At 47.2% G+C, this 26,097-nt stretch overlaps 1 protein-coding gene across 6 annotated transcripts in view; it reads right to left on the reverse strand.

The window, feature by feature from the left end:
* Nucleotides 1-634: 634 nt before the first annotated feature.
* DNAAF11 (dynein axonemal assembly factor 11) overlaps nucleotides 635-26,097 on the reverse strand; it is an 82,346-nt gene continuing 56,883 nt past the window's right edge. For 3 of the 6 annotated variants that reach the window (XM_042973059.1, XM_042973057.1, XM_042973056.1), the window contains 2 exons: nucleotides 13,449-13,534; nucleotides 6,235-6,660 (listed from right to left, as the gene is read on the reverse strand). In XM_042973059.1, coding sequence (XP_042828993.1) covers nucleotides 6,483-6,660; nucleotides 13,449-13,534 — 264 coding nt within the window. In that variant the 3' untranslated portion in view covers nucleotides 6,235-6,482. Of the gene's footprint in view, nucleotides 718-5,594; nucleotides 6,208-6,234; nucleotides 6,661-12,343; nucleotides 12,657-13,448; nucleotides 13,535-26,097 lie in introns of those variants that run through there. The other 3 variants (XR_006212900.1, XR_006212901.1, XM_042973058.1) reach the window with 3 other exon arrangements.

The raw sequence follows: 26,097 nt of genomic DNA on the forward strand, positions 1-26,097 counted from the left end.
AGAAATATGACCAAAGGACATTTAAAAAAAAAACAAAACGAAACAAAACAAAAACCTCTTTTTTATCTTTATCTGCGTGACCTAAGGAACATTAAATGGGATCTAATTCATAACTCTGAACAACCCTTCTAGACGGCATCCAGCGATCTTATTTTGGCCGTGCATTGATTGGTAACTGTTTTTATTTATAGAACCCGTCATAGGAAGGAGAAGCAGCCGATGGTCCCCTCCCCCCACCATTGGCCGTATCTTTTATTCATATACCAACAGGAGAGGAACCACTTCCTGTTTTCTTGGGGAGCAGGGAATGTTGCCTAAACTTGGGTTTCGTGGAGGATGAGAGGCGCTGAGATGGCCCGTGTTCTCCTGACAATGTCTCTTGTCCTGCACGTTCTTCCGGAAGCTAGCCACTCCTCCAGCAAGATGTAGGGACTGAGTCCTCTCCCCTTGAAGCTGGATCAGGGTATGACAGAAGTAAGCTGTGTCACTTCCAAGGCTAGGTCATCAAAAGGCCACGCACTTCCTCGTTCTTCTGGGATGCTCGCTCTTGGAGCCTATCCATCGGGCTCTGGGGAAGGCTAGACCAGCCTTCGTGGACACGTGTCGGTGTTCCGGCCATCAGCCCGGCTGAAGTCCTGGTCAAAAGCCAACATCAACTGTCAAGCGTGTGAGTGAAGACACCTCCAGGTGATTCCAGCGTCCAGATTTCAAGTTATCCTGGGAATAAGAGAGAGAAGCTGGCTCCATCGTATCTCTGACCTACAGAAACTGGGAGTATAGTAAAATGGTTGTTCTTTGTCACTAAGTGTGGAATGTGTGTTATGTGGCCAACGTAACCAGAATGGGCATTCTAACTTTTCCCTTTGGTGGTGGAGGTGAGCAGAGCCAGTAACCCGGTTCTCCATAACCCCGAGTGCTATCCGGGAGTCCCTGGGTCGCTCTGGTCAGTGAGTTCTCCCTTCAACAGACCATGGGCAGGTGCACGACGGGCAGGTGCATCTTGCAGATGCAAGGTGATGGCCCATCAAGTTGGTCTTAATTTGTCCCTGAATAGGGCCCCGTTTGTGTATAATTATCTCCACAATTGATGCTCTGGTCAAGGAACGGGTGCCTGTGTGTTGGCTCCTGCCTTCTCAGGGCCTCTGCGCTGTCCCCGGACCTTGGCAACATCATCCGACTTCTGGGCAGCCCTGAGAGGGCTCACCTGTGCCCTCAGATTCAGCACATCGCCAAGCTCAGCTCAGTGACGCCGCTGACAGAGGGCCAATGCACACATAACCCCCCGGATGGTGACGACCTTGGTGTAGTGGGTTCGAGGTGCCGGGGCGGCGGGGGCGGGAGGGGGGGCGGTGTTGGGAGATGCGGCCTCCCAGCAGGACGGGGCCCAGGTCTTGTCCTCCAGGCAACAAAGGGGGTACTTAAGTCGAGGAGGGGTGAAGCGGGAGTCACGTCGACAAGCAGATGGCAGGAGAGTGAATGTGAGCTGTGGAAATGGATTTGGAGGAGACACGAGAAGCTCTTTGTGAGGCAGAATTGACAGGAGTTAGTCACCACTTGCACGATGAACACAGGACGCAGTGATGGTGTTTTCCAGTCTGGGTGAGTGGGAAGCGAGGGCGTAAAACAAAAGCCAGAGGGCGGGAGGCAGGACAAGGTGCGAGAAGATGATGGACGGGCGAGCGTTGGAGCAGGAGGAGTCAGGTGACCTTCAGGAAGGCATCGAGGCCCTGGAAGGGGGATTTCGGGAGCGTCAGGCTGGAGCTGGCATGGAAGCCACAGGAATGGGCCCAAGCGTCCCAGGACGGGGCGGGACGGACACACGGGGAAGAGGATGGGGCCGAAGGGGTCCCCCGGGTAGCGGCCTCACGCGATGACTGGACGGAGAACCGGGAGAGTGGGCTCTCAGAAGAGAACTTTCCCTGGCACCCGGTATGGCTCCTTGCACCTAGCAGGTGCTTCGTAAATGTCCGCCGAGCGAAGGGCCGACCGAGGCTGATCTCTAAGACGAGGAAAGCGCCAGACCAAATGAGAGGAGCAAAAGTTAGGGAGCGAACTTGGAAAAGAACAGCTGCTTTTGGCAAAGGTCTGCTCCAGGAGTGCCAGACACGTTGGCCTGACAGGCGTCAACTGGAGACGGGCTAGCACTTTCCATCCAAATGTGTCAGGCAAGCTGTGACAGACTGCGAAATGGTGACAGACACACGCCGCGGTGCAGCCCCAGCTATCACGCGGAGGGCAGCCGCCCGTGCGAGGGGAAGGAGGGCGCTGTCGCCCAGACCCTGTGGCCGGAGCAGCACGCACCACCCCGCCCCCCGTGACGGCCACGGTCAGCGGCCTCCGGCCATTCACGGGCCACTCGCGTGCTGAGGGGAGCAGGAGGCAGAGACGGGGACAGCCGTGCAGGGGACGGTGGGACATGATGGTGGAGAAGGGACAGTTCTTGCTGCTCAGTGACACCTAAAAAGAGAAGCAGGAGGAAGAGTTCGTGGACTGGAGAGCATCTGGGCATCGGGACCCGAAGCTGGCACCCCACTGGGGGGGGGGGCGAGGTTTTCTCTCTCCTGGGGCCCGTCCTGGCCCTGCAGAAACTGATGTGGGTGCATAGCCATGAGCCTTCCCGAGGGCGCCTGGGTGGCTCAGTTGGTTGGGCGTCCGACTTCGGCTCAGGTCATGATCTCGCCGTTCACGGGTTCGAGCCCCGCGTTGGGCTCTGTGCCGACAGCTCAGAGCCTGGAGCCTGCTTCGGATTCTGTGTCTCCCTCTCTCGCTGCCCCTCCCTCACTCATGCTCTGTGTCTCTCTCTCTCTCTCTCTCTCAAAAATAAACATTTAAAAAAATTATAAAAAAAGAAATGGGCACAGGGAGAATCTGCAGGGAACCAGAGTACCAGACCCTGGAACCGCGGACCATCACTCACATGAACCTATCGCTGAATGCTCACCTCACCTCGCAGCAGTGATCGAAACAACGCATTCACGTCTCCCGCTCTGCCCTTCCCCTTCCTTCCTTCCTCCGCGGCCCTCACCTGCCCTGGAGGAACATGCAGGCAGGTCCTAGGGTGTTTCCTCCTGCTCAGGGGGAATAGATGACCCTTCGGCGCTCAGTCCCTACTCGGTAATGAGACTGTCCCCCGCGACAGTCCCCTACCTGGCATGAACGTTCTCCACTCCTCTCCCTCCCCTGCCAGGGTCCCCGGCTGCTTAGGTTGGAAACCGCAGCTGAGGAAGAGGGGACGTGTGGCCGTCTTCTCACCCTGCTCCCCTGCTTCTCAGCCAGACTCCTGGCTCTCCTGCTCCGTCCCCGAGTCCCGGAGGGCAGGGGCGGGTGAGGGCAGAGAGGCGAGAGGGAGTGTGTCAGCTCAGTTCACTGCCGCCCTCCACCACAGGGTGGACCCTGGGAACGGAACCTCTAAGGGCCACACTGACAGGCCCCCTTGCTCCTGGCCTCTGGTTGTGTTTGGCCGGTGGGAGACCCTAGCAAGAGATTGGAGGGAAGGAGGAAAGTAAGGTCAAGGCATTATTCCCCCAGCTCGTCCCTGTCCTTGGCTGTCTCTCTGTGGCCAGGTGGCCACTCCCTCTCTTTACCCATTCAAGTCCAAGGCCAGGAGCTGCCAGGTGCAGGTAAGATGGTCGTCACATGGCTCGGTCAGGCTTCCTGTCCTGCCAGCCGAGGGGATAGGTGAAGCGGACGTTTCTGCCTCTTGAGGCCTTTTCATGGACTCTGCAGAGGCTCCCGGTTGCCCTTCTCCTACGACCTGGATTCTGGCCAGTCCTCCCAGCTTCTTTCCTCAGCCCCGCACACAGCAGCAGGCCTCCAGCCTCCCGCCTGGGCTCCTCACCCCTCGGGGCAGCCCACATGGACAGCACCCACGACACCCCACATTTGGTCCTTAGCAAAGGCTCGGGCGTCCTGCCCCCAGCCAGCCTTGGGAGAGGGCCACGTTCCCCGCTCCTGTGGCACAGTTTTTCTCTGCGCCCAGGGGTGATTCTCCCGGCAGGATGGGACTCCAGCCCATCGTGGGCTTCAGGTTTCTCAGGTACGAGTCGGGCACCAGCCTGCGTGTCCCCAGCTTCAGGAAACACTCTTCAAAGCTCCCCGGTGCAATCCTGTGAAGGTCATCTCACGAAGTTTGGGCTACAAAGGAGGAACGCCGAGCCGGAGGCAGAGCTCACAGAAAGGTAACAGCTCTCTCCAAAGACATGTGTTCGTCCTTCTTTGCCCCTAAGTCCCCCGGAAGCCACGCTCAGCAGGATCCAAGTGAGGACACGGCACGGGCCCTGCCCAAGGGTCTTAGAGCTCATGACCCCCAAAGACATCATCCGCCACAAAGCCCTTCTACCCTCACACCTCTTTGCATATCTCCCAAGGGAGTGAGTAGCTTTAAGATTCACGAAGTTGGTTTGCGTCTATCTTCTTTGAAAACATCGGCATGTGAATAGTCCCATTCGCTTGGGGAGGGAAAAACCTTTCAAGGGGGAAACTGAGTCCAAAGTGACCTACAGACGATCCCATTCTAACATACCGTTAAGCCATCTTAGGGCAAGCCACCTGGTGTTTAGGGGCCTCGGTCCTAAAATGTGAGAGTGAGTTCAGAAGAGTTAGCTTAGTTTGCTCGTGCAATTGATTCACATTTGTCTGCATCACAGAAAAATACGCTCAGTGAAACCCAAGGCCTGTTTCCTTTGGTTCACCATTATTCTCCCCACACTTGGTCCACGGGAGGCACATGCCTACTGAACGAAGAATGAGCAAATGCTTAGTTGAGAGGATTTCTCTGAAGATCGGAAACGAAATGAGTCTAGGGAAACATTGGGCAAAAGACCAAAAACGCAACACTATGAAATCCGAAGATGCTCTCTCGGGAGCGGTGCGAATTTCCCAGCGGTAGGCGTGTCTTTTTAGGTCAAGCATCGTCGGGCCCGGCTCTCCATTGGCTCTCCCTTCTCTGATACTCTGCCTTGTTCAGGCTGCTCCAGTCCCACTGGCTTGCTGGCTATTCCTGAAACCTCGTGCCATCCCAGGCCCTTGCACTCGCTGTTCTAGGTTTTTAGGACACTCCTCCCCCAGGATTCCACAAGGCTCACTGTCTCATGCTTGGATCTCACTGGCGATCCCTACCACACTGCCCAGATTTTATACTGTGCATCTCCCACCTGGCCTGCTGCAAAGGGGCCTTGCGCTTACCCCAGATGACTGTGCATTGACAAACAGAGTTTTCAGGCATTATGGGACACTAACTCTGAACGGATGGTAATTCCTTGGAGACCCAGAACAGCAATGTGGTCCACGGTCAGGGTGAGGCTGTTTGTATTTCAGCTGGGGAGAGACTGGGAGGGGAAAGTTTGATTTTGAACCTAGCCAATTTAGTCCCTTTATATTTTCTCTAAACGCTGCTTGAAAATGGACGAATTATTTGTGTCTTTTGCCTTGCAGCTAAAGGCACTAGTGGAGACTTTGGCATTCTACATGGAAATCTCCTTCCCTAAACCTATTAGGGCAGTGGGTACACTTACAATGTTTCCATGTTACCCCAGGCAACAGCTTTGCTAAACTCTCTTCCCCTAGGTAAGGTGGGTCTCCTTTCCTCCAGCACCGAAGAGCACCTTCCTCTTTCTCATGAGCCCTCATGGCAACCTCCTCAAGGCTGGTAGAGCTGCTGTGACCTTCTTGTGGCCGATAGAGGCACCCTGCTCGGCTGTCCCCAAGAGAGAACCCGCACGACGTGCGCAGAGCACCCCAAGTCTCCCACTGCGGCCACCACTCTCTGGGCAGGTGGCTCCCAGCCAAGGACTGAGTGTGGCCGGGGGGTAGCTGGGCTCGACCGTCTTGACCCAACGGGCTCGTCCTCTGTGGACAATCCTGCACTAGAGCGCCTGTCTTCTCCGAGCTGTGTGCTGCCTTCCCAGGCTCCATTTAGCCCACTAGACTTCCACCTGCTTCCCTCTCGTTTTGCAGATGTCAGGCCCGTACCTACAGCCTTAACGGCTTTCGCTTCCTACTCCTGCCAGCTCTCCTCCTCCTCACCCCAGGCATTACCACCAGTAATCACGAGAAGAAAATCGAAACACCGCTAAAATCATATTAGAGCGTTCCAGTTTGATCTGAAGTTACAGTTTTAACTTCTGAGCTTGACCAATTTGCTGAAGCACCGACTTAATAATCAGTCCTTTTATCTCCGACTTCGTCTCTCTGCATTAGCAAGCAGTTCTGTGATTAAAAATCAGCGTCTTAATGTAAGAGTTCTATGATTTACTGAACGTTTGCCCTAGCCAACATTTTATTCTAGGCAAATGAGCTGTAGCATTTTAAGGTACACACTTGAACGTCAAACTGGTGGAAGAATATCACTGCATAAAGTAGAAGTGAGACACTAGAGCAGCGATGGTGACAAATAACTATGTGTTTACCCCAAACGTGGCATACTACGCACTCTGCACTGAGGAAAACGGGATCGGGTGGGTCCGTCCACCTGGCCTGATGTTTCAGATCAACGGGGGCACTTCAGGGTTATCTTCAAAGTCTGGATCTTCCTCACTTGGTATAATTTTGGGTTCAGATCGAACTCTTCGGGGCGTGGGTTTTTTCTCTTGAACTATGTTAGCCACATCGGGGAAGGAACGCTTGCTAGGATCTACGTCTAATTTCTCAATTCGCTTGCTTCTACAACAGAAAAAAAAAAGGCAAGAGGAAATTGAGAGATGTCATTTTAAATTAAATTTCAAGTAGACTCAACTCGTTCATTCATTCATTCATTCATTCATTCAGCAAACATGGGCCAAGTGCTCTCCTTAGAGCACGGAGACAATAGTAAGAGACTGTCCCGGGTTTCAAGTAGCTCGGAACCTTGTGGAAGCAAGAGTCTGACCTGTGGAGAAGTAAAGTGCTGATGCGTGGGCAGCTGGAGGGGAGGTCGGCTGAGAGGCTCTGTTCGCCTGAGAGGCTTTATTTTTTTTCAAGGTTTTTAAGTAATCCCTACACCCAACGTGGGGCTCGAACTTACAACCCTATGATCAAGCAATGCGTGCTCTACTGACTGAGCCAGCCAGGTGCCCTGCACCTGAGAATCCTTAAATGATGCTGTAGCAGGCAAACCCCGCAGCCAGGGCCAACGGTAGAATCCCTGTAGGCAGGTCTTATGTAGGCTGAATGTAGCTAATCAGCCTCCTGGTGATGCAGACAATCCAGCCTGTGTGCTTTTGCAGGGGCGTTTGTATAAGTTCAGGTGCCTAGAAATCTCAGCCCACCAGTCTCCCCCACAAGATCCCACCCCTGCTGTCGGCACCCAGTTCTTTCGGCAACGGCTATGTGGAAACAGAACAAGAAAGATTCCCGTATTGCCGTCATTAGAAAATTCTAGATAATACAGGTCATTGGGCTGCCGCCCTGTCAATTTTGATCTGTAGGCCTGGGGATGGGGCCCAGTACTTTGCATTTATATAAAGCCCTCCCCCCCCCCCACCTATCCCCCAGGGATACTGATAATCAGTCAAATTATTTTGGAATCACTGCCCTGGTCACCCTGCCAGGCATTCAACGGAATACATTAAGTGCCTCCCAGATTCTAGACACCAGAAATCCCATGGTCTGTGCAAATAGGACGTTTCCTGGTGACATCTAACAGTGCAGCAGAGAGCTCGAATAGAACATTTATCACATTATCATGTAATCGTCTCATTACTGATCTGTTCTCCCTATTAGAACCAGCATTCTTGAAGCAATTAGATTGTCTTTTTCATCTTTGGCATATAGCATTTGTGAATACTTGTTAAATAACGAAAAAAAAAATACTCTACTACGGTGCAATCATGAAATTAAATCAGACACTGTCTCTGACCCAAAGAGAATCACGGTCGGTCTCATCCGGGAGCCCCACACTGATGTCCCTCAGACCAAATTTAGGCAACAGACACAAGGTATTGGGAGGAGTGGGGGGGGGGGTCCGACTTTCCCTGGAAAGTGTGAACCCTCTGTTGTTCTTACGGCCCATCCCCCCTCCTTTCTGTCAGCCACTTAGCCCTTGAAGGCAGTTGAGGTTTCGATTCTTTCCAGAATTTTGACGAATGCACACGGACCCGCTGAAGGCAAGTATCATGTATACAAAGAGTATAAAGTGTAAATTTTCCGAAGACCCAGATAGTACACTGTAAACTCTGTAGGAAATTCTAGTTTTTGAAGACCTACGTTACAGTCATTATTAAATATGGCTCTGCTTTTTAATTACTGTGCTCTTGTTTAAAAGGCTGCCATATCTATGGCTTAATCAAGTAAATAGCGAAACTCAACTGTTAGAATTATGTTGGCTTTGAGGACAAGCCGCGTCTCTCACTTCCAGGCATGTATCTCTCGGGCCATAACGTCTGGATCTTCGTAATAAAGAGTGAACTCAGCCCAGATGCAGTTCTCCGCGGCTCACCCACTTCAGATGTTGTGAGGAGTAATTTGCACGCAGGACTTGAATCGGTCATGAGTCTCCGGGTGATAAACAGTGAGCCCATAAGGCCAGGAGCCCCAAAGGATCACACTAATCCCAAAATAAAGAGGAGAGGGCCTTTTCTCCCCTACTGTTTCCTCCCTTAATGTCAGGCACCCGACGTGACTGTTTTACCCACCACCTGTCTGTCAGGGCCAGAACCTCTGGAGTCTAGTCAGAATGACCGGTTGGGCAAAATGAATATTTTCATCAATGGTGGAAGAAAGAAAAAAAAAAAAAAAAAAAGACTAAAATCACCAGGCATAACACATCAGAGATTGAGTCCTTCTACTAAAGAACACAAGGAAAGAACTTTCTTCTGGTAATATGGTGGGCTAGCATACATGGACCAAAGATTCCCACCTCCCACCGAAAACCCTCGGGAGATCAGGAAAGATGTGATAAGATGATAAGGAACCATGAGGGCAGGATTCAGTAAAAGGAGGGACCAGAGAGGGAGTGGGTCCCTGAAGCCATCTTTGGCCTGAGGGCATTTGCTGAGCCCCTAAAGTCATGCTTTGGTCTTGCTGGCCTTGCGGAGTCTGGGAACAGAGGTCAAGGTCCTGAGCATGCCAGGTGTGCAGTGAGGGGACGCCCTCTCCCCTAGAAGGCTTTGCTCTGGCGTGAGAGTGACTGAACAGTAAACCCGCTGTGCCTGCCCCCACGGGCACTGTGAGGGAAGTAGGACAGAGAAGGGCTGGGCTGTCACCACAGCTAGGGTTTCCATGGGTTTACAGCGGCCACAGTTAAAACCCAGCCACCTTGAATTTAGCGTAAAGTGGTTCCGAACGGGCAGGGTCCTCAGGTAGCGTCTGCCCCAGAGAGCAGGCCAACGCTCCCCGGGTGAGCACTTTTCGGGCCTCTGAGAAGCCCCTAAACTATCTTCTAAGAAATTTCGGGCAGCTTGTAGTAAAAACGAACAAGCACTCAAGGAAAAAGGGCACTTAGCGTGAGAACCGGCAGAAGCAACAAGAATGTGAATAGAGACGAGAAACTTCAGATTTTGAATACGACAGCACGGATTATGAAACCAAGGTAATGCTTCAGACTTAATACTATAATGTTGACCTTTTCCTCTGGGATCGGCAAGAAGACAGAGACGGTTGCTGTCACCTCCCTCCCACTCCGTCCTGGTGCCTTTCCCTATGCACTAAGGCAGGAAAACAAAAGGAACAGGATTAGGAAGAAAGAAACTCCACATTCTCTGTAGGTAGACAGAAAATCCAAAACAACTAACAAATGAATAAAACAGTAAGAGAGATCAGCAAGGCTGCTGGGTACAAAATCAAACACAAAAGTGAGTTACGTGGTGGGGGTGATACAAACACTGTGAATATACTGAATCCCATTAAAAAGTTGTACACTTTTTAATACTCGAGACGACGAATTTGATGCAATATGTATTTTACCATGGCAAAAAATTAATTGCAAATCTATATCCTAGCAACAAAAGCATAGTTATGATAGCATCAAAATATCACACACCTAAGAAAATTAACACAGTATGTGTATATTAAAAAAAATTTTTTAGTGTTTATTTGTGAGAGAGAGAGAGAGAGAGAGAGAGAGAGAGGGAGCACGAGTGGGGGAGGGGCAGAGAGAAAGAGAGGGAAGACACAGAATCCGAAGCAGGCTCCAGGCTCTGAGCTGTCAGCACAGAGCCTGATATGGGGCTCGAACTCATGAACCGCAAGATCATGACCTGAGCTGAAGTCGGACGCTTAACCAACTGAGCCACCCGGGTGTCCCCAGTATGTGTATATTTTAAATGAATTGAGACATAAACCTTGCGGCCTTCACAAGAAGTAACTCAAAACGGATCACTGACCTAAACACAAAAGGCAAAACTGCAAAACTCACAGAAGGGAGCACAGGAAAAGAGCTGACTGACCCTGGGGGCGGGCGATGCCGTTTTAGATACAGCAGCAAAGGCACGAGCCCTGAAAGAAGTCATCGGCAAGCTGGATTTCGTTAAATTTACAAACTTCTGCTCCATGAAAGACAATTTTGGGAGAATGACAAGACAAGCCACAAACTGGGAGAAAACATCCGATGAACAGCTGTTATCCAAAACATACCAAAAAACCCTCTTCGAATGCAACGATAAGAAAGCCGTGTGATTGAAAGAAGGGCCAAGGATCTTCACAGACGCGTCACCAGGGAAGATGTGCAGGTGGCAAATACACGAATGGAAAGAGGCTCCAGACCGTTTGTCAGGGAAACGCATTTGTCCAAGTCCATGGAATGAATAACACCAACTTTGAACGCTAATGCCCACTATGAACTTTGGGTGATAACGACGTGTGTCAATGTAGATTTAGCAGTTGTAATAAATGTGCCACCTTCATGGGGGGATGTGGATAATGGGGGAGACTGTGTATGAGTGGGGGCAGTGGATATATGGAAAATTCCTGTGCTTTTCGTTCAAGTTTTCTGTGACCCTAAAATTGCTTTAAAGAAGAAAGTCTACTAAAAAAAAAAAAAAAAAAAAAAAAAAAGACCTCGTGAAGAGAGTAGGAAGGCGAGCCAAAGAATGGGCCCAAATTTATCATTCTGGCTCTACTTTATGATCTTGGGCAAATTAATTTCTTTGAGACTCAGTCCAGTAGGAATAACAGGATTTCTCTTGTGGTTGTTTTGAAGATGAAAGATAGGTGATGGATAGTATCATGTAACACAGAGGAGGCACTCGGCACTCGACAAACCCATCCCGAGTGAGGTATGTGTCCCTCCTTGATCATACAGTGTCACAGGACCACAAGAGTTCACGGCATCGGTGACCTGCCCTACAAAACGTGATCTCCTCCGGTCCCAAGGAACGGAACCTTACTCCGCTGATCTTCCCCTCCGGTCACTCTGTCTCCACAGCATGAGGAAAGGGCCGCTCTGGCTACGAAAGGATCGATGGGCCTCTTCTGGCCCTCCCGGCGTATCACTGTGTCTGACGTCTTCCCGTCCCTCAAACTGACAACCTGCCTGACCTCATTCCCACGTGCGGCCTTCTTAGTTCACGGGATCGCCCAGCCAGAGGCTGAGGTGGTGTGGATGGTCAAGTCCGTCAATGACTAAGGAGCACGCAAACAACCTTCACACAGACATGTTAAGTGTGGCTGCAAGGTGATTACTTCTCAGTAACAAAAATGAAAACAGCTTTACGGGGTGCCTGGGTGGCTCAGTCGGTTGAATGTCCGACTTCAGCTCAGGTCATGATCTCGCGGTCCGTGAGTTCGAGCCCCGCGTCGGGCTCTGTGCCGACAGCTCGGAGCCTGGGGCCTGTTTCAGATTCCGTGTCTCCCTCTCTCTCTGCCCCTCCCCCACTCATGCTCTGTCTCTCTCTGTCTCAGGAATAAATAAACATTAAAAAAAAATTCAAAAATGAAAACGGCTTTGCAAACAGACCGTAGGAAGTACTACCATAAAGAATTGTGCTAAGACATCTCTAGTCCTCAAATGTCATCACCGTAATGGGGATTTTCCCAGGGTCTGAAGACCAGCTTCCACACTGGCTGCCCCTCCCTGATCCTTCACAAATGGGAGTCACACTCCTTTCATGTGTGGATGCTGCTGGGGGGTAATTATGACCATGAATATTCATGCTAGCAGAGTACCCTTGAACCTCTGTAAATTACACTAATCTGGGAAATAGGAGACCAACTGGTCTCCAAGGTTAAAACCAGCAACCCAGCTTTCAGAAGGAATTCAACTCCGTACCCGTCGTTCCAACAAAGCCCACGTTCGAAAGTCCACAAAACTTCCACAGTTGACTCGGGATGTTATGAATGCCTGACGGCTTCTATTATGCAAGACATAAATATAGCTCTCGTTCAGGTATTTTTGTAATGATAATTTCAGCATATACATTTGTATCACAAAGATAGTTTGCCTCGGTTCAAAATAGATTTTGCCATCTGGACGGTAACAGTCTGGAAATCACGACAAGTGGAAGGAAAGTCGAAAGGCCCGGGATTGTGCATTCGAAGGAAGCACTGAAATAACGAGAGCTTTGTCCCAAATGCTTTAAGGGATGCCACTGGTCACAGGTGCTGAGCTTCGTTCTGAGGGCATTCAGGAGGCACCGCCAGGGTCTTCAGTTAGGAATGAGGAGAGGCTTCCTGTCACTGGGGGAGTACGGAGAGCGGGAGGGGTCCTGGTGTGGAAGAAGCTGAGCCAGAGTCTCGCAGATCATCTGGGGGTAGGAGGTGGGCGGGAGGGCACATGGTGGGGACTCTTGGTCCTGGCAACCCTGAGAGCTTTAGAAGCTATGAAGTGGCATCCGAGCCATGAAAGGGTAGGTGAGCAGCATTCGACGAGGGCTCAGCAGGGCTGTCCCAACGTGTCAAGACTTCCTGATCTTCAGGCATTCGAATTTTTTTTAATGTCTACTTATCTTTCAGAGGGAGAGACAGAGCACGAGCAGGGGAGGGGCAGAGAGAGACAGGGAGGCACAGAATCCCAAGCAGGCTCCAGGCTCTAAGCTGCCAGCACAGAGCCCAACGCGGGGCTCGAACCCACGAACCGCGAGATCATGACCTGAGCCGAAGTTGGACGTTTAACCGACTGAGCCAGTCAGGCGCCCCCAGACCTTCAGACATTCTAAACTTCTCTCCCTCATTTTGCCCATCTGTAAACCGAGGATAAAAATGGTGAGGATTAAGTGTGTTACTATGGGTGAAGTACACACGATACTGTCTGATACGTAGTAAGTGCTCAGTAGATGTTAGCAGTCGTTGGTGTTGACCTCACCACTCTCACCATTATTGACACAAGAAACTGGGGCCTGTATGTCCAGAGATTTGATTTTTAGGGATCAAGAGCCCTATAAATCCAGAGTCTAAGTTTTGGGAATAGACATGAACATTCACAGCGTGAACCATCTGTAAATGCTAAATAATTGTATCTTTGAGGAAGGTGCATTCTAGCCACCAAATGACAATGAAGAGAACTATAAGGAAGCTTCCGATGGCTGGGGAGGTGGTACCTTTGGTTTGTGTGCTCTCTGCTGCTGTCCGAGGGACCCGTCCCCGACTCTGACGTTTGTCGCCAACCTGTGATGACTTCGTCTACCTAAAATAAAAATATAACACGCACTGAGTGGTGCATTAGTCTTGGACATATCCTCAAAAATATACGACATTTTAAGTTTTGCTACGTATGCCATGGAAGAGTCTAACTGTAAGCCCCTGCATGCGGTATGAGAAAGTTATATCACAGACTGGATCTGTCCTGCAAAGCCACGAGCTATCCTTCATTTGCCAAAGGCCAAGCAGGGGGGATACGGTGAATTAATTCACATAACAGATATTTTCTGAGAGCCAGAAACCTGCCAAACACTGCTTGGGGTGGTGGGGATTTAGGCGTGGTTGAGACACTGCCTCTGAGCAGCTCCCCTCCTCCACCTCCACCTGGCATGTGTTGCAGTGGAAAGCAGGCTGAGCTGGAGGTTCGAATCCCTCCCTGCCCAGCACACTGGACCCCCAGGTCATCCTTCATAAAATGAAGGGATGAGATATGAGCTCAAAGGCCCCTTTGGGTATGAAAAGTTCTGTGATTCTTCCACTTCTTTTTTTCAAGTTTATTTATTTAGTGGGGGGGAGGGGCAGAGAGAGGGAGAGAGAGAATCCCAAGCAGACCTCACGCTGTCAGTGCAGAGCCCGAGGCGGGGCTTGAACTCGTGAACCTATGAGATCGTGACCTGAGCTGAAATCAAGAGTCAGACGCTCGATCGACTGAGTCGCCCAGGCGCTCCTTCTTCCACTTCTTTTAAGCCAAATAAGCTCAGTGCTAAGCATGTTGAGGTCTCAATAAATGAAACTGACTGATTTGATTCAATGAACATATAGTGAAGATTATTCGCACCCAGCACCTCCTACTAGAAAGCTCAAAGATCTAAGACTATGGGGGCAGAAGAGAACAGGTGGCCACTTACTAGATCCCGACACCATGCTGGACACATGCCTGCCTATCCTAGGCAGTTCATGTGTTTTATTTCACCCCCACCTCCCAGTATAACTATAAGACAAGGATTATTTATAGGCAGAGAGAAGGAACTCTCCTCATGTTGTTTTGGCCCGCTGATCAGGATGGGGGCTTCTGCCTTTTCTTTCCTTTCTTTCTTCTTCTTCTTTTTTTTTTTACAAGAGATGGAGCATGAGCCGGGGTGGGGGCGGGGGGGTGCAGAGAGAGAGGGAGACACAGAATCAGAAGCAGGCTGCAGGCTCTGAGCTGTCAGCACAGAACCCGATGCAGGGCTCAAACTCATGAATGGTGAGAGATCATGGCCTGAGCTCAAGTCCAACGTTTCACTGACTGAGTCACCCAGGCGCTCCGGCCTTTTGTTTCCAGGGAGGAGAAAGATCTGGAGCGTGTACATTCCTCTCTCCATCCTAATCATCCTAATCATTTCCCTTTCTTTGGGGAGGAAGTGCTTCGTTGACTGGCCCCATCTCACCGGTGGGCAGGGTCGTTCCCCTGCAGGTGAGGGACACCTGCTGCCCTTCCTCTGTTGGGCCAGAGACTTCACTTGCTGCCCAGCAGCGAGAGGATCCATGAGGACACAGACTAGGCTTGGGCTGTGAGGGTCTGGTCACCACTCCTACCCCCACCTGCTGGCTCGGGCAGGCTGCTCTCACCATCTCCGTTTGGGAAGCGAATCGGAAGCCCCGAGGTAGCCTCAATTCTAAACCAGATTCTCCAATCCAATCTTTACCCAACTTCTGCATCAGGGTGCTGGCCAATTAACCAAATTAATAGACCGGGTCGTCGGTTTCCCATTAGGGGCAGAGAGAGAGAGAGAGGAGGACAGAAGATCTGAAGCGGGCTCTTGAGGGGACAGCAGCAAGCCCAATGTGGGGCTCGAACTCACGAGCCACAAGATCATGACCTGAGCCCAAGTCGGATGCTCAACTGACTGAGCCACCCAGGTGCCCCTAAGAACCAGTGTTTTAGATAGTGCAGAGTATATTTATCTATCACATTTGACAACAATTCAATCCGTGTTTGTATGTGTGATTTTGTTCCGCTCCCTTACACAGAGGATCATGCACACAGGCTTGCCTTTCCCTTCCCATAGACCTCACGGGAGGGCCCGTGTGCAATGCAGAAGGGAAAGATCTGCCGAAGTGACACATTTCAACCTATGTACTGGACACCCGACCAGGAAAAATACCTTTAAGTACCACAAAGGGCGTGTGCAATGGCCAGACTTTTGCTGAGACTCTGGGAGGAAGGAACGATGGACACTGCGCGTACTAAAGACGCTAAATTTCAGGTCCAGAAGAGTTTGTTCGGAGACATTTTAAAAGAGAGAGTTCCAGAACCGAAGAGGCCACACAGTCAAGGACCACAGACGAATGAGGGGTAGTCGGCAGAACACAAACTTGTAGAATACTGTGGGGGAATCAGCAACTCAAGCCACCAGTGCGATATTTACTGAATACTTAAAGGAGGTAACTCATGGAAAGGTCTGCCCAAGGAAGCAGATTCTATCATCGTCAAACACAGGTTTTTGGGGGAGGAGGTTAATCCTAAAATGTTTTACTTGCTATGTTTTAAAATATATTAATGTCATAATTTTGTTTTCCGGGCATTTCTTGCCGGCTAATGACTGATGCTGTATTTTCGGATGTTAACGACCGTAAGGTATGAATGTTAACACTCTTTGAATATGAAAACTTGACTGGTTTTTGTCCTTTTCTTTAACAGAATTAGTGTGATGGACTCAACTATTTCCCCCTCCTTCCTGGCCTATCCTTAACGAGACGGAAACACTTTTTAGGTGCTGTTGAGTCCACTTCTGGCTTGTTAAACCAAAAGACGAAGGAAAAGATAGATACGAGGGGGCTAAACAGACATCTCCAGTCAAGGGGAGCAGAGAGAGGCCATAGATGTTAGGGTGTTGGGAACTGGCACCTTCCTCCTGCAGTGTCTGAGGGAGACCGAAGCATCTCTGGGAGACGCGGTTGTGCAGAGAGAGCATACTGTCCACTAGAATCTTCTGCAACGATGGAAGTGTTCTGTGCTGTCCGACATGGGGCTCCTGAACATTTGAGACGTGGTTAGTGCACCTGAGCTACTGAAGGTTTGATTTTATTTAAATTGAAGTAATTTAAATTGAAGGGAACATGATTACAGTGAGCCCCAAATGCATAGGTGGGCTTCCGATTCTTCTTCGGGGTGAAGGACGTCCATCCACACCAGTTACCCCTAATTCACCCGTAGTCCTTGACTCTGTGGCCTTTTCGGTTCTGGAACTCTCTGCTGCTCCCTTGACGTGCCCGGGACCTGGTACTCTTATGGAAGTATGAGAACCCGGAGCCTGTGTTCCACTCTCTCTGATCACTGTGGGGTCTAAGGTTGCTCCCCAAGCCTGACTCAGGACAACTCTAAAGGACCTTGTCAGCTGCAGAGCTCGCTAGGCATCGGCTGAGGTCTTTGTCAGGCCTCCACGGCAGCTCGGTTTTCCCCTTTCCTGCTCCTGGCCCCTTCCCTCCCGCTCACAGGCAGCTGCCTGGGGGGCGCTCCCTCACAGGCACCCTGCACGCTCCTCTCCATCTCAGACCTGTTCCTGGGGAGCCGTGGCACCTTTGCGTTTTTAAAACTTTTTTTGAATATTTTAGTTACATTAAACGAGGCCAATGCTAGTGAAAAATCATTAAAATGTCAGTTTTAAGAACAAAGCTCTTGAGCCAAAAGTACAAATTTTGTATTGCTTCACGTTGTAAACGCACTAAAGAGAATGGGAGCATGTGCATAATTAGAGTCTTAAAACACCCCGTTTCTAACACTGTTATTTGTCACATAATAAGCTCAGACAAAGATACTCTGTGTTTATGGAAATGCAAATAGCATCACAAATTTGGAACTTCTCTTCACAGGGAATTTGCTGTGCACCAGAATCTAAATGTGTTTCTTATTTTTAAGAGATATTTTCAGCTTATTTAGTTCCAAAGATTCTTTGAAGTTTAAAAGTTAGAAGGAACTAAGGAAGCAGCATGAAGAAAAATATTAACACCAACATTCGTATCAACGCCAAAATTCATCTTAACGCCAGTATTTATATTCACAGCAGGTAAAACACTTCCAATGAGCTCTGACTTTCCCCAGCAGAGGACCACGAGGTCCTGCAGGAGTGACCACTGTCTTCCTACCACACCCACAGCACCAGCATCGTTTTTCCTCTAGGAAGTGATGGTCATTAACATTAACCATCTTATTCCTTTGCACTAAGTGTGTTTAGGGATGACTGATGGACAGCTGTAAGGGCCAAAATATGTTCAATAAATTAGATCAGGGGGACTAATGGTTTCCTGAATCCATAGAAAGAAATGTAATCAGCTTCCTGAAAATTCAATTGTGGGACAGGCACAAAGGTACAAATTAACTTTTTACTGATGTGATATTACTTTAATTCTCACAGAGTCATGTGATTTCGTGCAGTTGAAAGTTGGGAGCGGACATGGAGGTAGGAACCAAGTCTCCTCTACAGAAGGCAGAAGTCGCTCCTCAGGCTCTTCCGCTAGACGACTTTCCAGTCTTTGCTGACACAGTACCCTGGGATGGCGTCTCATGACTTCCTGAGGCAGCACTCAGCACGGAGACAATCTACCTCTACTTATTTTATTATTTTGTTTTGTTTTATTTTATTTTATTTTATTTATTCCATTTTATTTTATTTATTCTATTTTTATTTTATTTATTTTACTCCATTTTATTTTATTTAATTTATTCCATTTTATTTTATTTATTTTATTCTATTTTATTTATTTTATTCCATCTTATTTTATTTATTTTATTCTGTATATTTTATTCCATTTTATTCTATTTTATTCATTTTATTTTATTTATTTTATTCCATTTTATTTTATTTATTTTATTCTATTTTATTTATTTTATTTTATTCCATTTTACTTTATTCTATTTTATTTATTTTATTTTATTTTATTCCATTTTATTTTATTCTATTTTATTTATTTTGTTTTATTTATTCCATTTTATTTTACTTATTTTATTCTATTTTATTTATTTTATTCCATCTTATTTTATTTATTTTATTCCATTTTATTTTATTTATTTTATTCCATTTTTATTTTATTTATTTTATGTGCCTTGAGAACTTGTTTGGAGTTTCTAGCAGGGAATTGCAGCCACTTGTATACCCTTGACTAAAGAATGATCCTCCTCTGTCAGGGAAGGTCATTTTCTTGGACTGAGCGAAGCTTTGGGAGGGACACACCTGGAGCAGCGAGGGAGGAAGGGGACACCCGCCTAGCCGGCTAGATCAGCCAAACCAACCCTGGTGATCAATGGGGTGACAGATGTCGTAGCCAGATCACCCTCGCATCCATTTTTTTTTTTTTTTTACCGTAGATTATTTATTTTTTTGTTTCAAGTTTTTATTTAAATGCCAGTTAGTTAACATACAGTGTAATATCAGTTTCAGGAGTAGAATTCAGTGGTTCATCACTTCTGTACCATACCCAGTGCTCATCTCAACCAGTGCCGTCCTTTATGCCCATCACACATCTGGCCCATCCCCCTCCCACAGCCCTCAGTTTGTTCTCTGTTGTTAAGAGTCCGTTTCACGGTTTGTCTCTCTTTTTCCCCCGAGTTCATCTGTTCTATTTCCTAAATTCCACATATAAGTGAAACCATATGGTATTTGTCTTTCTCTGATTTATTTTGCTTAGCATAATACACTCTAGTTCAATCCACATCATTCCAAATAGCAAAATTTCATTCTTTTTGATCGCTTAGTAGCATTCTATTTTATGTATATACCACATTAAAAAATATAACTTATTGTCAAGTTAGCTAGCATACCAGCGTATACAGTGTGCTCTTGGTTTTGGGAGTAGATTCCCATGATTCATCACTTACATACAACGCCCAGTGTTCATCTCAACAAGTGCCCTCCTCAATGCCCATCACCCATTTTCCCCTCTCCCCCACCCCTCCATCAACCCTCAGTTTGTTCTCTGTATTTAAGAATCTCTTACGATTTGCCTCCCTCTTTGTTTGAAACTAATTTTCCCCTTCCCTTCCCCCATGGTGTTCTGTTAAGTTTCTCAAGTCCCACATCACACACTTGGGCTGATGAAAACTTGGGCTGAGTGAAAACATAGGGTATCTGTCTTTCTCTGCCTGACTTAGTTCACTTAGCATAATACTCCCCAGTTCCATCCATGGTGTTACAAATGGCAGGATTTTATTCTTTCTCACGGCCAAGCAATATTCCATTATATATAAACCACATCTTCTTTCTTATTAGGAAACTGTCTAAATCTGGGGACTGGTTCTTATTCGGAAACTGTCTAAATCTGGGGACTGGTCATCAAATTTATTGCACGAATTTATTGTCGATGGACACTTGGGTTCCTTCCATGTACCTCTACTTTAACAAAATGTATGTGGTTGCTTTACCAACTACAGAAATTACTAAGACAATGAACCAAGACTACATGTGCTGTGTAAAATATAGGAACCAGACGCAAGTGAGAGAGACCCAGCTCTCGATCCTTTAGGTTGAACCACAGGAATTACCAATATCTGACCATTTTTGACCTACAAAACAGTGATTTTTACATGGTTCCACTTAACTGTTATTTATATGAAGCTGAATAAGAATGAGAAAACAATCGCTCCACTTTAGATGAAGGCTTGCTATCGTGGTAAATTAAGGGAGCAAATGGACAAAGAAAATGGAATCTAACCAGAGATGTTCATTGAAGAACAAAATATAAAACAACCCATCATTTAATTTTTTTCTTGTGAATTTACCCTGGTTTCTCAAATCACAGTATTTAGGAAAATCAGAAGCAAATTTCTCTTTCTCTTGGATTTTCACTTGGTACCACGGTTTCAGCTATTGCCTCTATTAAATCTTCTCAAGAAATATTTACTGAGCATCTATTATGTGCCAAACATAGGAGCAAGTGGTAGATATGGAAGGATAGGTTAAAAAATTATCCTTGATCATCTCATGAGAGATAAAGACACATTAGCAGTGAAAATGCATTGAAGGAAGTATAATTGACAGGTATGTGTGTACATTAAATATGGAAGCCCAAGGGAAGGAGGGATGTGCACCGGTGACATGGGGAAGGCTTACTGGAGGATGTGAGGTTTGATATGAATTTTAAAGAAGAAGGAGGAATTTGCCAGAAGCTGGAGATTATGTGGTACATTCCCTACATCAGAACATTCCAGAGAGAGAAAGCAAGCCTGAACAAAGACAAGAAGGTAAATGACCACATAAACTAGCACAGAATATTGGGCAGATAATAGATGGAAAAAAGGCTGAAGCACCAGACAGAGGTCAGGTCTTGAGAGACTTGATTTTAAGGTGCTTGGACTTGGCACAGGAGGTGACAGAGACTTTGCTGGGTTGTTGTGTGTGTGTTTTTTTTCCTTCAACTCAGCTGAAGGAGCAATATTCTCAATACACTCTTACTTTCACCAGCCCGAGTGTGTGATGTTAACAAAAATATTAAGTGCAGTGGCATGATGGCTTTTGAAAGAAAGTGTTTCTTTCGTCGCTAGGTAAAAATACACTGTTTTGTTTTTGTTTTTGCCATTACAGCTAAATTGCTTTCTCCTCACCCCAAACTTCACTCTGAAAATACTACTGACATGGAGTCTTATTAGGAAACTGTCTAAATCTGGGGACTGGTCATCAAATTTATTGTACGAATACATAACATGCGAATTATTGGCTAATCGGTTCTTCCGGGCTTCTGTCGGCCTGTCCACTACGGATGTGTACGCATTTCTCTGGCTTCCCGCTGTCCCACGTAACGTAGGTTTTAGACTCTGCATTCGGGGCCCCCTGGCACCCACACACCCTCTTAGAAGGCATCATTTACACGAAGGGCAATCCATTATTCACAATTTTCCCCAGAAGGGGAGAATAGGAGAGTTAAATGGAGATTTTTCCCTTAAAAGAATTTACCAGTGATAACTGGCTTTCGTACCCTTCGGGCCAGGCCTCTGCGGGATTTTAACGAGGGTGTGATGTGGTATCCAAACTCACAATACACGTACTGAGCCTGCGTGCAGTTGTGTCCGTTTGTTCTCCTGTCTCTGCTCCGCTCTGGAGAGTTCCGGGTCACGTGGCTCCCAGCTGGGCCTGGCCAACAGGAAGCACTGGAGGGAGGCTGGAGAACCTCGAAGGAGGCTCCAGGTGTCTCTCCCACAATCCCTGTGTGCGTGAGCGACTCCACTCCACGGAGGGAGGATCTCCTGCGTGGCTGCCCAAGAGGCCTCTGCGGTTCTGGTTCCTTCCGGGTGACCTGGCGCGTGTTTTCCACCACCACCACCTCCTCCCTCTGTCCTGGGAGAGGGGGGACCCACCTGATGTTACGGCTTTCTGGCTGGTCTTACTCTCCCTCCTTTGGCATCTCAGATCTGCGTTTACCTGTGTAATGCATTTCCTGAATTACTCCCGCAAGGTACATTCCTGTATACATTTCCTGTATGCATTTTCAGTGCTTCAGTGTTTCCCTGAGTTTCCATCAGACCCTTAACTGACTTCCTCCGTGTGTCTCACACCTCAGGGTACTTGTTAAGACACACACTTCCACAACATCTAATTGGAATCCTCAGGATAGTGGCCTGGGAATCTAGTTTTTTAACAAGCTCTCTCCAGGTGATTCTATGGATCGGGGGAGTCTTGAAAACAGTCTTGCTGATCCCACAGCTTCGAGGCTTTTCCGGATGCCATTCAGTTACACAAGCACATTTACGGGACGTGCGATGGAAAGCCATTGGTGGGTTTTAAGCGTGAGAATAAAATGATCTGACTTACGTTTTAAAAAGGTCACTGTGGCTTTTGTATGGGGAAGGAATCAAAAGGTGGAAAGGACAGAAGCAGGGAAACAGGGAGGGGCCTCTATGAGATGGTCCAGCTGGGAGATGGTACCATAGCCTGAACACGGCTGAGGTGGGGAGGCAGAGGTAAGTAACTAAATTCAGGGTATGTTTGGGCGGTAGTGCTGACGACGTGTAAGGGTAAGAGGTAGGTCAAGGATGCCTTCTAACCTTCGACTTGGACAATTGAGCCTACGATGATGCCATTTTCTAGGACAGGGAAGACCGTGGGAGGAGCAGGTCTGCAGAAAGCAATTATGGGTTCATTTGGCCATTTGAAATCAGTCCGGCGGATTTACGCTTGCAGGCGGCTTATGAGTTGGCAGGTGCATATAAAATGTCTTTGATTCTAAAGCCTAGACAGTTTGCTAATATTTAAAGCTTTTATTTTCCAATTAATAACTCTAGTTTGTATTTCCTGTGAGGTTGAACAGCACTGGGGGACAGCATTTTGAATTTCCCAATTGTAGTTAGTGGTTTACTCTGTATTTTATGCTTAATATTATTTCTAGGGACTAGTAATTAAATATAATTTCTGTAATTTTTTCTTTTGGAAATGAGAATAAGCTTTTTGGAGGGTTTTGTCTATTATGAACTTTTCAAATTACCTTAATTATATTGCTCAAATAATAAATGGTCTTACTCTTCATTGATCATATTTATCAAAGACAGAAATGGGTCATAAATCTTCTAGTAGAGATGACTGCTTATCTGTCCTTATGTTTATAAGACCCTGGGCTTTCTACACTTAAATAATGTACAATCAATGAGTATAAGGCCGTGAGTTGGATTTTTATTTTATATAATACTTTTATTACTATAGAATAACTTTTATTCCATTTTATGCTTCTTTGCTTTAAATTGTCATGTCTGATACTCATTTTGCCATAAGTACTCTAAATTTTGCTTGCATTCACTTCATATAGTTTGGTCCATTCTTTTGTTTACGTATCTCCCAGGTCTTTGAGTTTCAGGAGTGTTCTTTTGAACTGGATAGCATAACGGATTTTACATCTGTTACTTTCTTACAAATATTCTGATTTTGTGTCTCCCTCCTGGTGTTTTTCCACTCCTGACTGTATTGACTTTTGTTTACATTTATTTTCTGTAATGCTTTGTAATTCACACATTTTAATTTAATTCCACTCATTTTCCCTGAGAATATTTATATTAAATTTCAACATGAACACAGTGCACTGAGAAGACCTAAATGTGAGACCTGAAAACATAAACATCCTAGAACAAAACGCAGGCAGTAACTTCTCTGCATTGGTCGTAGCAACACTTTTCTAGATAGGTCTCTTATCCAGAAAACAAAAATAATCTCGGAACTACATCAAAATAAAAAGCTTTTGCACAGTGAGGGAAGCCATCAACAAAACTCAAATACAACCTATGGGACGGGAGACGAAATTTACAAATGATATACCCAGTAAGGGGTTAATACGCCCCCAAAACAAGAAGCTCATACAGCTCAACACCAAAAAAAACCAACAGTGTGATTAAAAAATGGGCAGAGAGGGGTGAAAGGGCGGGCCTACGCCGGCTGACTCCATCTTGTTCTGTGTCCTTCACCTTGACCACACCTCCTCCCTTTGAGTAATCCCCCCCCCTCACCTGCCTAACAGGACTCGGGCCCTTCCCCAGCCAATCGGCTGAGGCCACAGCCATTACCTCACCAACTGCCCCTAGACCCCAATAAAACCTTTGTGCTTTTGAAACTCGCTCTCTCTCCCCGGCATCTCACCGCTAAGTCAGTGCAGGTAGGGGATTGAGCTCGAGCTACTCGAATAAAGGCTCTTTTGCTTTTGCATCGGACTCGGCTCCCTGGCGGTATTTGGGGATCATGAATTCTGGGCATAACAAGGGGTGCATGGGTGCTCAGTCGGTTAAGCATCCTATTCTTGATTTCTGCTCAGGTCATGATCTCACAGTCATGAGATAGAGCCCCATGTCAGGTTCCGCATTGGGTGTGGGGCTTGCATAAGATCCTCCCTCTCTCTCTCTCTCTCTCTCTCTCTCTCTCTCTCTCTCTGAAAAAAAATATATGGGCACAGAACCTGAATAGACATTTCCATATAGACATGAAAAGATGCTCAACATCACTGATCCTCAGGGAAATACAAATCAAAACCACAATGAGATAACACCTCACACCTGTCAGAATGGCTAAAATCAAGAAGAGAAGAAACAATTGTTGGCGAGGAGAAAAAAGAGCCCTCGTGCACTGGTGGCAGGAATGCAAACTGACATTGTCACTTTGGAAAACAGTATGGAGATTCCTCAAAAAATTAAAAATGGAAATGCCATATGATCCAATAATTTCACTATTGGGTATTTACCCAGGGAAAATGAAAACACTAACTCGCAGAGATACATGCACCCCTATGTTCACTGCAGCATTATTTACAATAGCCAAGATATGGAAGCAACGTAAGTGTCCATCAATAGAGGAATGGTTAAGGAAATATGGTGTATATACACAATGGAATATTACACAGCCATAAAAAAGATGAGATCGGGCCATTGAGACAACATGGATAAGCCTGGAGGGTATAAATCTAAGGGAAATAAGTCAGACCGAGAAAGACAAATACCATATGACTCCACTCGTAAGTAGAATCTAAAAAAAAAAAAAAGCAAATGAATAAACAGACAAAAAGCTGAAACAGACCTATGAATCCTGAGAACAAACTTATGGTTGTCAGAGGGAAGCAGGGTGGGGGATTGGAAAAATTGGTGAAGGGGAGAAGGAGGTACAAGCTTCCAATTTTGGGAAAAGGCACAGCACAGGAAATACAGTCAATGATACTATCATAGCGATGTAACACGACAGACGGTAGCCACAGCTGTGGTGAACACAGCACAATGTACAAACTTGTCCAGCTTGAGTATAGTTAGCCCTGAAACTAACTATACTCAAATAAAATTTTAAAAGTTAACGGTATGTATTTGGTGGTTGCGAAAGTGTTCGTATGTTTGTTCTCCCCACTCCCAGTTTCCCTGTTTTCATGTTTTAATCTAAGTTTTAAAAATCATACAACTCTCTTTCTTATATCTTCTTCACTACTTCTTCCAAGGAAAATAACTTTCTGACTCATTTTGAAACTTTACTCAAAACAAGGACAACTATTCCTATAAGACTACTGAAGTAGTTGAGGAGGGGGATGGTGGCTCAGTAGCAGAGCATTAATGGTGGGGGGGACCTGGGGACTGGGAATGAGAAGCCCTCCTTAGGTTTTCAATGCAAGCAAAATAGCAGGAGGTATTACAGATTCGATCCTAATTCTACACGAAGATATCCCTACACAAAGGTATCCCCTATTAGGGGAACCTAATGCAGCACAAGTCTTACTTTTTCTTTGCATTTCCAAGAACCTACCAGAGCACACAGTAGGTGATCATTAAAATATATGGAATGGCTAGTTGGATGGTAGGATAGGTGGGTGGGTGGGTGGGTGGATGGATGGATGGATGGATGGATGGGTGGGTGGGTGGGTGGATGGATAGATGGGCGGACGGATGGATGGATGGATAGATGGATGGGTGGGGGGGTGGACGGATGGGTGGGTGGATGGACAGATGGGTGTATGGATGGATGGATAGATGGATGGGTGGGTGGATGGATGGGTGGGTGGATGGACGGATGGGTGGGTGGGTAGATGGATGGATGGATGGATGGATGGATGGATGGATGGGGGGGGGTGGGTGGATGGATGGATGGATGGATGGATAGATGGATGGGTGGGGGAGTGGACAGATGG

Source organism: Panthera tigris, chromosome F2 (assembly GCF_018350195.1).
Source record: "Panthera tigris isolate Pti1 chromosome F2, P.tigris_Pti1_mat1.1, whole genome shotgun sequence".
Taxonomy (NCBI): domain Eukaryota; kingdom Metazoa; phylum Chordata; class Mammalia; order Carnivora; family Felidae; genus Panthera; species Panthera tigris.